At 37.5% G+C, this 13,828-nt stretch overlaps 1 protein-coding gene across 4 annotated transcripts in view; it reads left to right on the top strand.

Moving 5' to 3' along the window:
- The window catches only part of hectd4 (HECT domain containing E3 ubiquitin protein ligase 4), a 96,958-nt gene that overhangs the window by 36,395 nt on the left and 46,735 nt on the right, over window positions 1-13,828 (top strand). For all 4 annotated transcript variants that reach the window (XM_012968793.3, XM_012968794.3, XM_004910504.4 and 1 more), the window contains exons 18-27: window positions 355-479; window positions 1,131-1,284; window positions 2,183-2,283; window positions 4,117-4,315; window positions 6,919-7,038; window positions 7,583-7,687; window positions 8,042-8,205; window positions 8,794-9,027; window positions 9,472-9,664; window positions 11,639-11,743. In XM_012968793.3, coding sequence (XP_012824247.1) covers window positions 355-479; window positions 1,131-1,284; window positions 2,183-2,283; window positions 4,117-4,315; window positions 6,919-7,038; window positions 7,583-7,687; window positions 8,042-8,205; window positions 8,794-9,027; window positions 9,472-9,664; window positions 11,639-11,743 — 1,500 coding nt within the window. The remainder of the gene's footprint in view (window positions 1-354; window positions 480-1,130; window positions 1,285-2,182; window positions 2,284-4,116; window positions 4,316-6,918; window positions 7,039-7,582; window positions 7,688-8,041; window positions 8,206-8,793; window positions 9,028-9,471; window positions 9,665-11,638; window positions 11,744-13,828) is intronic.

Raw genomic sequence — 13,828 nt, 5'->3', positions numbered from 1 at the left:
CATGTTTCTATTCCATGTCATTTTTTATTAAAATACTTTTAGTTTGAGTAAAAGATGGATGTTATGTATTCAAATTATTTTGTATGACTAAATAGGACTCGCTTTCTAGGAAGCCTCAAGCTAAGGAGCCATACCGTGCTTTAATATACAAACATCAGACCGGATTTTACAGCAGCTTAATAGAGTTAATCAATTAGACATTACAGAAGCTTTGTTTAGCATAATCATTTAATTTTTCATTTAATATCCATCATGAGCATTACCGGTTTTGCAAACAGAAGTAAAATGTTTCTTTATTGGAATATCAGATATACATTAACTTTAGCCAGTTTTGCCATGTTTGTCACTTTGTAGGAACTCCAGGCCAGCATCTTGGCTTTGGCAACCCAGATACTTTCTGGTTGTGATGAAGTTCTGGATATTCTGCAGCGAGTGACCACTGCTCTTATCAACAGCGACCTGTTAGACAGAGATTTAAGGTAATATGATGGAAGGATGGAATGAAATCAGTTTTGTCATGTAGTACTTAAAGGGGGATTACTTGTATGAAGTCCACAGAAATGCAAATTAAATAGAATTTTCTCCATAGAATTTTCTTATCACATGGACTGTAACAATATGAAATTTTTTTTTTTTTTTTTTCTTGTCTCTAATTGGAAATCTAATGCTGTCCAATTTAAATGATATATGCTATATAGAATCAGCTATTTCTTCTGAGGCCTATTGCCATTTATCCTCTTGTCTGTCATTCTTACAACTTCCACATAAAGATAAAACTAGTTTCCAAATGAATAGGTTTGTAATATGATAAAATTAAATTGTAAGGTGGTTTCCTTTAAAAAAAAAAAAAGAAAAATGAAATGGTACTTTTATCTTCCCAATGAACAACCTTAAGTCTATTAACTACTTTTTTCCCAAGCATATGGAAGATCACCCTGAATTAAATTAAAATTTAAAAGGCATCAGCTGCCCATCAGATATATTTTATTAGCTTCTGTGTATTTTCCTTAATTTGCTATGAGATAACCTAATAAATATTGAATTCTACTTGTTGTCACACTGCATTTTGAATATTTTAAAATTGCTTTTTTTTTTTTATGTTTTTTTTTCTTTTTTTACTTTTGTCTCAGACTGAAAGGCCTTGAACAGATCACAAAGTCCACCCTGCTTGGCCATCTCCTCCCAGTACTTCTCACATCCCTTATGCATCCAAACTTACAGACATTAACCATGGCAGATGCGCTTATGCCTCAGCTGGTGCAGCTTGTTCTTTACACTAGCCAGGTAAGGTCTCTAGGTTAGCATTAATAAACAAGCAAAAGAAAAACTATGTATTTCTGTGGATTCCCGAGAGCAATGTTTAAATTACTGGACGGCAGCATGTAGCTGCATTACACATGTATCAAAGCACACCAATGTGTCTGTTTGTCACAATTTTTAGTTGAACACTATTCTATTCTTTTTTCAGTGTGTTAGAGCTCACGGACAGTGTTGATCTGTAACATGCTCATTGGATCTTTATTCCACTTCAATAGTATATTAGTATATTTTTGCTGCAACAAGCAACATTATTTTTCAGTGGAAGAAAACAGTTTTCTCATGGTTATTTTTTTGTATGTCTGCTAGCTACTGTAATTGTGGTACTGTTACATGTTAGTTTTGCTCCTAGGTAGCCATACTCTGGTAAATGATGTCCATTAGATCCATGTTAAACCAAGTGTATAAATCTTGTCTCAGCATCAAAACCAGGTAGACTGTGTAGGGGCAGGCACCAAATAAAGCTTGGCTGTGTGTCTGTCGCTTTTACATAGGGATGCACATGGATGTACTCATGTCATTTTGGATTATGAAAATAATGGAACTAAAAATTAGGAAATCATATTTTACATTGAAGTCTTTTAGTGCATTTTTTTGAAACATTCTGAATTGTCTGTTCACTCTTTTGAAATACACAGTATAGGGCAACCTGTAAAAGAAATGTTGTTTTAGCCATGGTTATCTTCCTCTGAATTTGTGTCTATGTATAAATATACAACATTTACATACATAATGTTTTATTGATAGAAAAATCTTAGCTGCAGCTATGCATGTGGTTGAACAATATTTGTTAACGAAGTCAATAAAATAAATATAAACTTCTTACCTGTGTGACCATGAATAATTAACACTTTGTGTCTTTCAGACTGCACTGCTGCTTAAAACCCAGTGTCCAGTATTGGCAGATACAGGGGACACCACCAGTGGAATTCCAGAGCAAAAAAACAAACTGTTAACTGATGACAGGTAATCAATCATAAACAGATCTGCTTGTTTTATTTCTGTACATCTAAATTGATTTCTTCTGATATTTTAGTAAGCTGATAATGGATAGCTAATGTAGAAACAAATTACCATTAGCATGCATGTTCTACCAGAAAGTGTATGTAAAGATCGTTTTTTATGAGCTGCTTCTTTCCTGCCATGGTTATCATAATGAACTGTCTGCATGAGCCAGCTCTTAAAAATGCAATAATTTGTATTATTATGTTCTAATATAAGAATGCTTGTGATATTTGTCAGTTATTATTTAATATTAGCATATGATATTTTCCTTAATTCCTCTCTGCTGTGTTCCATCCAGATCAACCATTATCCTTCTTTGTTTAAATCCTGTAAGGTCACCAAACAAGCAGTTCTTTCCCCAGTATGCCCACCTAAGGTGGGTGATATCAGGTGCCTCCAAGTACATAACAGGGATACAGGCCATCAGGGCAAGGGCTGCATCAGTGATTCAACGAGATCCTCGATCCAAAAATCAAACCTGCCCATTTAACATCTGGCAGATTTCATAGGGCCCCATACATAGGCAGATAAGATGCTGAATTGGCAGCTTAAATCTGCCCATGTATGGCCACCTTTAGGAGCTGGCATTGCGGGGAGGTTATCACCCACAACATTGGAGATTTGTTGCGGTGCGCAGTGTCATGGCCCTTAGGCTAAAACTATATGAGATACTTTGGTCAAATAGACTTAGCTGTCCCACAACAGCATGTAATTTTGTGGGATGCCAAATCGGACCAGATAAAGTTGAATGGTTTCTTTGTTTCATCTTTTATCTTGTTGGATGAGGACCAAGCATGCAGTGTTTCCCTCAAACAAACAGTTGTGCCGGATAGTTCACAGATTGGATTTTGATGGTTATCTAATTATCTACTTTGCAAGGACCAAACATGGAGTATCTTCAATTTTCCTGTTTATCTCAAGAAACCACTAAATCCATATATCTTTCATGACAATAAGCAAAAAGCATGCTTAGTACACGCCTTATACCCTAAACTTGTTTTGAACAAGGTGGTATACTGTCCCTTTATTGTTTCTGCTACCTTGTTTATTATTTAAATCAGCAGAATATTAAGTGACAGCTCTCTTTACCTCGTAGCAGCATTACCGATATATGAAAACATGTCATGTCAGTACCACTGCTATAGTTCCAGGATTACCTAATAAAGCAAATAAGTGTTTAACCTGTATATCACAATATATGTCCTTCATGCCCTTGACCTTGTTTCCTACCCCACCTCCCATCCACTGCTTAGTGCCCATTAGGGGGAGCCAGACTCCCAGTTTGGGAACCTTTACTTTACAATCTAGGGAAAGGAAAACAAAAAAAACTTTGGACATTGTCTCCACATTACAGAAAACCCCAAGTTCCAAGTATTTTGGATAATAGATTTAATATCTGTATTATAATTATATATTTGTGCATTATATGGTATAAGCTTCAAAAATTATCATATTTAGGCACCAAAAAAGTAGACACTTAAAATAGACTACTGATTCTTTTTTCATAAATGGAAGCTTTGGTCTCTATCAGAATAGATACTTCCAAATAAATACAGGCATGTAAAGCATAAAAAATATTGCTATTGGCTTCAAGTTTGCAAAATGTTCTGGGCAAAGCCACCGGGAATAATTTAAACTTCAGTTGCATTACTTCTGACAAATAAACTTATTTGTTTCATATAAATGAAAGGCCGTTCATGGTTCTAACTTGTTTTGGGCTTGGACTAAGTGCGGTGTAGATCATTCAGTATTTTTGCATTCTGTGACATTATTCATCCTCCATTTTTTATAAAGGATGCTGGAAGAAAAGGAGGAGCCTGGTTTCCTCACTGGGCTAAAGATTCCTGCGCCATGGGCTGCAGGAAAGACTGTGGAAACATCTCATCCAGTCAGAGACAATTACAAGTTTAAAGAGACTGTGCACATTCCTGGAGCTCGTTGTTTGTACCTCCGGTTTGACAGCAGGTGCTCTTCACAGTACGATTATGATAAGGTAAATGGCAATGAGTGAAACAGAGCTTTCATGTATCTGACTTGCAAGGTATTTTAATGGACTTCATGACAAAACAATATCATACAACTGTTTACCTTACAGCCCCAGCTACATGAATGTATTGCCCTGGGCCGGCTGCCCCCTGTTAGATAGTGGCATGTTTTTCCATCACCTTATGGGTTCTTACTAAGTAGCTGGGGGAGAGGATATTCATTTAAGATTGTGGAGACTAGCTGACCTGGCACAAACATGGTACTTGCACCAGTTGAAGTCGGACCAGTGCAGCATGTTAATACTAAATGGCTCGTAATATTTAGGGGGCATTCTTCTTCAAAGAAGTCTAAAAGTGATGCCATTTTCTTTAAATAAGTTTGAATAAAAATGGGCCTAATGTAATCCTGTGTAGGTTTTCCAGATACATATGTATATATATATATATATATATATATATATATATATATATATATATATATATATATATATATATATATAATTTATATTCATTTGCCCTGTTGTATCAGCATTTATCAGTGCAGCATGTAGAATGTTGATCGGCACCCAGTGCTTATGATCCTTTTGAGCACTGGGTTGGGGGTCAAGGCCAACTTTTAATTTTTTGGCTTAGCATTGTTTACAGCTCTCCTTAGATCGTAGCAGCATTACCGATATGTGAAAACATGTCATGTCAGTACCACTGCTCTAGTTCCAGGATTACTTAATAAAGCAAATACAGTGGCTTGCAAAAGTATTCGGCCCCCTTGAACTTTTCCACATTTTGTCACATTACAGCCACAAACATGAATCAATTTTATTGGAATTCCATGTGAAAGACCAATACAAAGTGGTGTACACGTGAGAAGTGGAACGAAAATCATACATGATTCCAAACATTTTTTACAAATAAATAACTGCAAAGTGGGGTGTGCGTAATTATTCAGCCCCCTGAGTCAATACTTTGTAGAACCACCTTTTGCTGCAATTACAGCTGCCAGTCTTTTAGGGTATGTCTCTACCAGCTTTGCACATCTAGAGACTGAAATCCTTGCCCATTCTTCTTTGCAAAACAGCTCCAGCTCAGTCAGATTAGATGGACAGTGTTTGTGAACAGCAGTTTTCAGATCTTGCCACAGATTCTCGATTGGATTTAGATCTGGACTGTGACTGGGCCATTCTAACACATGGATATGTTTTGTTTTAAACCATTCCATTGTTGCCCTGGCTTTATGTTTAGGGTTGTTGTCCTGCTGGAAGGTGAACCTCCGCCCCAGTCTCAAGTCTTTTGCAGACTCCAAGAGGTTTTCTTCCAAGATTGCCCTGTATTTGGCTCCATCCATCTTCCCATCAACTCTGACCAGCTTCCCTGTCCCTGCTGAAGAGAAGCACCCCCAGAGCATGATGCTGCCACCACCATATTTGACAGTGGGGATGGTGTGTTCAGAGTGATGTGCAGTGTTAGTTTTCCGCCACACATAGCGTTTTGCATTTTGGCCAAAAAGTTCCATTTTGGTCTCATCTGACCCCCACATGGCTTGTGGCAAACTGCAAACGGGACGTCTTATGGTTTTCTGTTAACAATGGCTTTCTTCTTGCCACTCTTCCATAAAGGCCAACTTTGTGCAGTGCACGACTAACAGTTGTCCTATGGACAGATTCCCCCACCTGAGCTGTAGATCTCTGCAGCTTGTCCAGAGTCACCATGGGCCTCTTGGCTGCATTTCTGATCAGCGCTCTCCTTGTTCGGCCTGTGAGTTTAGGTGGACGGCCTTGTCTTGGTAGGTTTACAGTTGTGCCATACTCCTTCCATTTCTGAATGATTGCTTGAACAGTGCTCCGTGGGATGTTCAAGGCTTTGGAAATCTTTTTGTAGCGTAAGCCTGCTTTAAATTTCTCAATAACTTTATCCCTGACCTGTCTGGTGTGTTCTTTGGACTTCATGGTGTTGTTGCTCCCAATATTCTCTTAGACAACCTCTGAGGCCGTCACAGAGCAGCTGTATTTGTACTGACATTAGATTACACACAGGTGCACTCTATTTAGTCATTAGCACTCATCAGGCAATGTCTATGGGCAACTGACTGCACTCAGACCAAAGGGGGCTGAATAATTACGCACACCCCACTTTGCAGTTATTTATTTGTAAAACATTTTTGGAATCATGTATAATTTTCGTTCCACTTCTCATGTGTACACCACTTTGTATTGGTCTTTCATGTGGAATTCCAATACAATTGATTCATGTTTGTGGCTGTAATGTGACAAAATGTGGAAAAGTTCAAGGGGGCCGAATACTTTTGCAAGCCACTGTAAGTGTTTAACCTGTATATCACAATACATGTCCTTCATGCCCTTGACCTTGTTTCCCACCCCACCTCCCATCCACTGCTTAGTGCCCATTAGGGGGAGCCAGACTCCCAGTTTGGGAACCTTTACTTTACAATCTAGGCAAAGGAAAACCAAAAAAACTGAAGAGCACCTGAACATAACTGGGTTTTATCCTTGCCTATTCCCTAACAAATGCTTATGTAATTGAACTCTAAACATTTAGAAACAATAGTGCTATATTAAATTTTACTCACTTGAAAAAATGTAATTTTTTTCTTCAGCTGGTGATATATGCGGGACCCAACACAAACAGCAGAAAAGTTGCCGAATATGGTGGAAATACCCTGGGGTATGGCAGTAGAAGTGTTTTAGGTACAGGCTGGCCAAAAGATTTGGTTAAGGTAATTTTTTTTCCTGAAATGTATGTTTGCATGAACAAAAAATGGTTATATTTTAGTAGTAGTAGTAGTAGTATCATCCTAATTTCCTGATATGGTTGTCACATGATGGCAAATAAAAAAAATATTATTTGCATGGAATGCTTAACCTTGTGTGAACTGCAATTCTAACATTTAGTGCTAGGTGGCCACAAAGGTATAAGAAAAACAGGACAGTGTCCACATTCCCATATTTGTTACATCACCGGCAATTAAGGGGATTTGAAGGTGCAGGTTCCTAGCATCCCTTTTTCTCCTATAAAAGAATTACTAATAAAAGTATACTTGAGACATTATTTTTGCTCTGGCAAACAAGCACTCATTTCCACCTTCACTGTTAAGACTATTTGGGTGAGATGAAGTAGGTCTTTAATTCTCTCCCTTTTTTTCAAGGTATCCCTTTAAGATCAGCCTTCCCATCTCCACAGTGAAATTCAAGAGTATGCCATATATTGTTTTGTTACTTCTTTCTTTCATTGCTGTACTAAGTATCTAATTGATATGACAGGTGGAAGGTGATACTGTGACATTCTCCTTCGAAATGAGAAGTGGGCGTGAGCACAACACTCCTGATAAAGCAATGTGGGGTTTTGCGTGCACTGTCAGAGCTCAGGTGAGTTTATGTATATAATAAAATATACTAATATACTTCTTGCATTACCATTACATGGTTTGATGACAGCGGTGATCGCCTTATACTGCATGGTATTATAATTTAAATAAATAATATTAATTGTTGGGGTAGTAATGTAAGAAACACAAATTCACATATCCGTTGTATTCAATCATTCAATAGTTTAAACATAGGTTTTAAATAGATATTTAAACCAGCCTCTGTGTTGTTTTAACACTCATTTTATTCTTATTTCTCTTGTGCTTGTTCTAAAAATTACCATGTTCAGCATGATACAAGCTTATATTAGTGCATCACTGCACTTCATATAACTTGCCTAATGTATTTTTTTAGGAGTCCTCAGAAGATGTGTCAGGGGGCTTGCCATTTCTAGTAGACCTGGCTTTAGGTCTGTCTGTCTTGGCTTGTTCCATGCTGCGTATATTGTACAATGGTCCAGAAATCACAAAAGAAGAGTTGACTTGTCACGATCTGTTGAGGTCAAAGCTTTTGCAGAGGTCAGTATTTGTAAGAAGACTGTACATTCTGTGTGAGTAAAAGGTGTTTAAGGACATTGCTTAGAAGAAGGGCATATGTCATCTGTTGTATGCAAAATCATATGATTTAGGGAACTTCTAGCTGATTAAAACAAGAGTTCCCCTATTTCTGGGAGATACCCTTTGAAAAAGTTACTGTATTTCAAACCACCATGTCTTTTGAGCTGTTTCATTGAAGCCCTGTGGAATAATGTCTGGTTAGCGAATCTGGTGAAAAAAAGACTGACCCTTCATTTTTTTCAGCTGAAAGAGCTCTAAACATTTTCACTTTCTGGACTGTTTCTGAAACAAACACTTTCAGAAACAGTCCATGCAACCCTTTAAACTTAAATTTAGCTCTGCTTTATTATGAATTTTGGCTTAGTTAACTTTCCCTTTTGGCTGCTTCTGTTATCAAATGCCAGTATAGAAACATTACATGAAAGACGAAAAATCCCTTATCTCATTACATTTCTAATTTCAAGGTCAGAAATTAATATGTGCCAAACTGATGGGGGTTTAGTTAACTGTCATGTTTTTGTGCTTATTAGGCTGTTTATGTTTTATTAGGTGTCAGTGGCAGGTGGAGGCTAATGGTGCTTTATCCCCGGCACTCACCCCAAGCCCTTCGCCGCTGCCCCTTACTATAGAAGAAGACCAAGAATTTACGTATCCATCTGACATCTTGTTGCCACCAGTTGGGAACTATTTTGAACTGCCAAGAATCAGACTGCCTCCTGGTATTATGATCAAGCTCAGGGAAATATCTGGACGCGCTCGACCACAGTTTAGACCAAGCATAAAGTATGTTTATATCACAGCTTGTAAAATCTGTGTAAAAATGTCTGTGTCTTGTCTTTCCTCCTGACCTACACCCAATCAGTTTACTCACATGTTTTACATACTGTTTGGGTTTAAGGCCCACTTTATAGTGCAGGTATGGGAACTGTTACGGAGAATGGTCATGTAAGGGGTCTTTCTGTAATTTGAATTGCCATACCTTAAGTCTGCTAAAAATCATTTAAACATTATATAAACCCAAATTTTTTGTCTTAGTTGGGATCAAGTACAAAGTACTGTTTTATTGATACAAAGAAAAAGAAAATTATTTTTTAAAGCTTGAATTATTTCATTTAAATGGAGCCTATGGTAAATGGCCTTCCTGTAATTTGGAGCTTTCTGGATAACAGCTTTCCAGATAATGGGTTACTTAAAAGTTTTAAACTTATTACCTATGTCTTCTTGCAGAGAGGTTATCCAGCCTGATGTGATGGAAGAAATGGTTGTATCTTGCGTCATTAAACACTTGAACCTGGTCGATGCATTGCAGTCTTTAATAAACTTCCAGTATCGAGAAGAACATCTAGAAGAATATGATTTATTATGTAAAATAATGGGGGAAACTTTTAAGAAGCTCAATGCAATGGAAAGACAATTGCAGGTAAAGTAATAGACACTAGTAAAGCAGAAATCTATTTTACAGAATAGTACATTACAATTGATTATTCTGTGGACGCTCAACAATTTTAGTTTTTCGCACTTAAAGAAGAATGCAAGTCAAAATGTAAAAAGCATACTGCCCAATAGTCCTCCTGTTGTTTAGTAAAAACGCCACACTCACCTAATCAAATATTTACTCAGTCACACTTACTTCACATTTTCTAGAACAGGCAGCCATCTCTAAAAAGGTATTCTCCCTTCCTTTCCCTCCATGCTTCATACTGCACATGTGTTTCATTCCCTCCCCCCCCCTCCCCTCTGCCAGATCCGCTTCTGATTGGCTGGTGGGCATGTGTAGCTCAGAACAGGAGACAGGATCAAGTTACACACATTCTCAGAGAATAGGAAGGCTACTGCCACTGGCAGCCTACAGGAAGGGGAGAGAGATTTCAGTGATGTCACTGGAGTCTTCACACTGCTGTAGGCTGCCAGCACCATATCTCAGAGAAGCAAGCAGGGATCTGGGAATTTAGATATGCAGTAAGTACTTAAAAAGAATGCCTTTAAATTTACTTTTAATTTATATTAACATTTCATTGTCCTTTAAATGGCCCTACTATGTGGTTCTCCAAACACAAAGTGTTGACTATATGTTGCTTTGTTTTATGGTAATTATGCAGTTTTGCGTTTGTTTTCAGTAAACCGTGTATTTTGCCTTAAACATTACTTTGGTGTTTTAGTAAAATCAGATTTTCACCATTATTGAAAGAAAATGATGTGCTTTCTTCTCACCACTACTAAGCACAAGGTTTTTTTTTCTGATGCACAAAATACAATAAACTGGTTAAAGAGTTACTTTAACTTTATTTTTTAATTCTTCCTTTCTATTTTTCCCATGCTCCATTGCTTATCCAGCCTCTGTCACTGTTTCAGCTTGCAATTTTTATCCTGCTTAAACTGACATTGTCTCTTACTAAAGCTGGGCACATTTAATAAAGGGCACTTAAAGGGACCGAAACATGTCAAGTATGACACTTCAAATTAAGCTAAACTTTGCAATAGATATGCTGTACTCAGTGCTCCCCCCGGTTACATTCATGTCTACTTTCTTATCATCTATTCTATATGATCCCTAGCAAGAAGCCACAAGGCGGTATGATTTGATTTCAACTGAAAAGTGCTATAATGAGAATTAAGAGGAACATCTTCCTAGGTTTTCTCATAGCCTTTACAAAGATATCATTAAAAAAAAAAAAAAAATATATATATATATATATATATATATATAGTTACTGTAATAATGAGATGTACAGTTATTTGCTTCTACTAAGGCTAGCCTGCAGGAAAATTTGAAAGTGACCCATTAAGGATAAGCAATTTAATACCAAAACTCTTAGCACTATTACCTAGTAGTTGTGTAAGTACAGAAAGAATCTGTGGTTTAAAGCCTAATTACTGCCTATGATCAGGCAACAAGAAAGGTTAAAAAATGTTAGAAGTAGGGGAGAATAAAGATTAAATGGAAAGCTTTGACTATTTTCCTACTCAATAAGTGGGATAGCTTTAAACCCTCCCTGGAATATTATTTCCAGTTAATGACTTTGCCTGAAGGAAAAAATATCTCTCTAGCTCTTACTGTAATGAAAGAAGCCCAAAGGCAGCCCAGAATTATGCTTCGGTATGTGGAGGCAGCCTGGGCATGTATGTGTATTCTTAACTATTCTCTATGACTTTTCTGCATAGTTTATGTATACCCGTGTGCTTTGCTGAAAAAATTCTTCTTTTATTATTGATAATGGCTGGTTTAAGTCAGTATTTAACAGGAATGGGTTAATCAAACTGGTTATGTTTTATTCAAACAAATCCCAAATGCGCGAGACATATATGTATAAATCACATAATAAGCATAACATAAAGTGTTATCTTACATTTCCCCCCTTACATTTCCCTCCTTAATGTATGTTTTGTCCAACAGAGTGTTGCAGAACTGGAACAAAAGTGGCAAAGTGAAGTGGAAGATGCTCAGAATGGAAAGCTGGAGAACAACGCTCCCTTTTTTTACGACTATCATTTTAATGAGGTATAGTATGCGACTAGCTAGTTATCTACCAAATTATTATAAGAACTTCCATTTACTAAAAAGTACCCAAAATCACCACTTGTAGCACCCAGTGACTTGAATAGAATATGCCCGAAAGCACCCATATTGGTGCTTTCATTAATAACATGCTATAGTTTAGGGCTCTGGCACACGGGGAGATTAGTCGCCCGCGACAAATCTCCCTGTTCGCTGACGACTAATCTCCCTGAATTGCCATCCCACCGGCGAAAATGTAAATCGCGGAATTTGCCTTGAGAGGAAACTTCTGCGATTTCACTGAAATCACACTGCTTTGTATGCCATCCAACCGGCGATTTAAAATTTTGCCGGTGGGATGACAATTCGGGGAGATTATTCGCCCGGGAACAGGGAGATTTGTCGCGGGCGACTAATCTCCCCGTGTGCCAGAGCCCTTATATTTTCAGGCTGAAAAGCTCCTTAGCTGAGAGCTGTAAGAGTGAAGACACACAGAGCTACTAGTAGCAGCTACTTGTCATGGCTACTAAAACAAACAGTGCTGATCTTTTACTGATAACAGTCTCTGTGTGTTTTAACAGAGGCAGTTCTCAGTATTGTTTATGGCAGGGTATTTTCTGTTGTTTAGTAGCCATGACAAGTAGTTGCTACTAAGTAGCTCTGTGTGTCTTCACCCTAAGAGGTGTACTTCTCAACTGCTTGTGTGCCAGTTGCCTTATAGAACCACTAAAATTCTACCAAACGTGAACCTGACTTTGTTCAGTAAGCAAGGAAAGTACCAGGCAGTAAAAAGAGCCAACTAGAATATTGGCCTGTAGAGTAAGAGACGTAGCTAACAGTTAGCAATGTCAGATGGGTGTACTTGGGGCCAACTGGAAAATTTTATCTCTAGGGTACAGGCAGTGGAATAAGCCCAAGGGTCTAGGGCCTAGTAGGAGCAAGGTTTTCCAAGTTCCTGTTGGACTAGTCTGACCCTGGAAATGAAGTGATTTTGATTCCACTTTGCATATCAGCAATTTGGTGTTAAGTTCTGGAGATCACTGGAGTCTTTACTTTGACCATTGAAGTAGTACTACTACTTGCATTTCTGCACCTAGAACCAGATTGGTAGTCCAGGCATAGGTGTAAAGCACAGTGCTGGAGGGCACTTAAACAAAAAAAGGGCTCTGTTGCAGCCTGCTCCCTAACTTTGGAATGACATGCAAGTTTAAGGATGGGTAAGATGTGTGACGGGGGACATCTACATGCCTCTGCCTGACTTTCATTAATACAATGCTGACAAATTCAGGTAACTGTATTCACACAGTCTCTGCATTTCTGTAAAAAGGGCAAGGCAGAGAACAAGTGTTTCATTTGTATACATTTTTTTGTACCCTGCAGTTGGTAAATGACCACTCACATTTTTAAAAGAATAGAATTTCTACAAAATTTTGTATAAAGGCTGTTAAAAGATCCTAGAGTATAACCATAAGTTAGTGAGAAACATTCATATCATGCAAATGTAACTCTATAAAAGTTTCCATTATACGTACAAAAGTTTTTAAGGTTTTTAAGGTTATGTGTAATTGTGTAGTTACTGTTAAAAGCTCTGTCTATTTTGCTGTAAATGCTTAACTTTTTTGGGAATCCATATACAGTGTAATAGAAGCCAGCTGATAAACAGACCTGGAGAGAACTGACTTCTGCTACATTGTTTCAAACAACAGAAAGGGATAAATGAATACTGCTTTCAGTTGCAATTACATTTACTAATAACTTTAAAAGCACTAAAAATGCTGTATTGATGTATATTACAAATTAGAATTACATTTACTTTCCAAATGCACAGTTTTCGGTTCTGTGAACTGACTGGTCTCACATCAACTTAAAGTTCAGAGCTAACAAATTTGCAAGTTACCATAACATGACCTGGTTTGACTTCAGGTTGATGTAGAAGACATTAAAATAGTAAAATAATGTCAAAATGCAAGAGGCAAGAAGAAAGCTCTATTTTCTCCACCCACATATATCATAGGGCTGATTTGTTTGTTTTCATTAACTATATTGAAATATTGTGGACTTTTCGTGTTTGAGAATATATACAGTAAT

Source organism: Xenopus tropicalis, chromosome 1, assembly GCF_000004195.4.
Source record: "Xenopus tropicalis strain Nigerian chromosome 1, UCB_Xtro_10.0, whole genome shotgun sequence".
Taxonomy (NCBI): domain Eukaryota; kingdom Metazoa; phylum Chordata; class Amphibia; order Anura; family Pipidae; genus Xenopus; species Xenopus tropicalis.
This window is presented reverse-complemented; position numbering and strand designations above follow the sequence as displayed.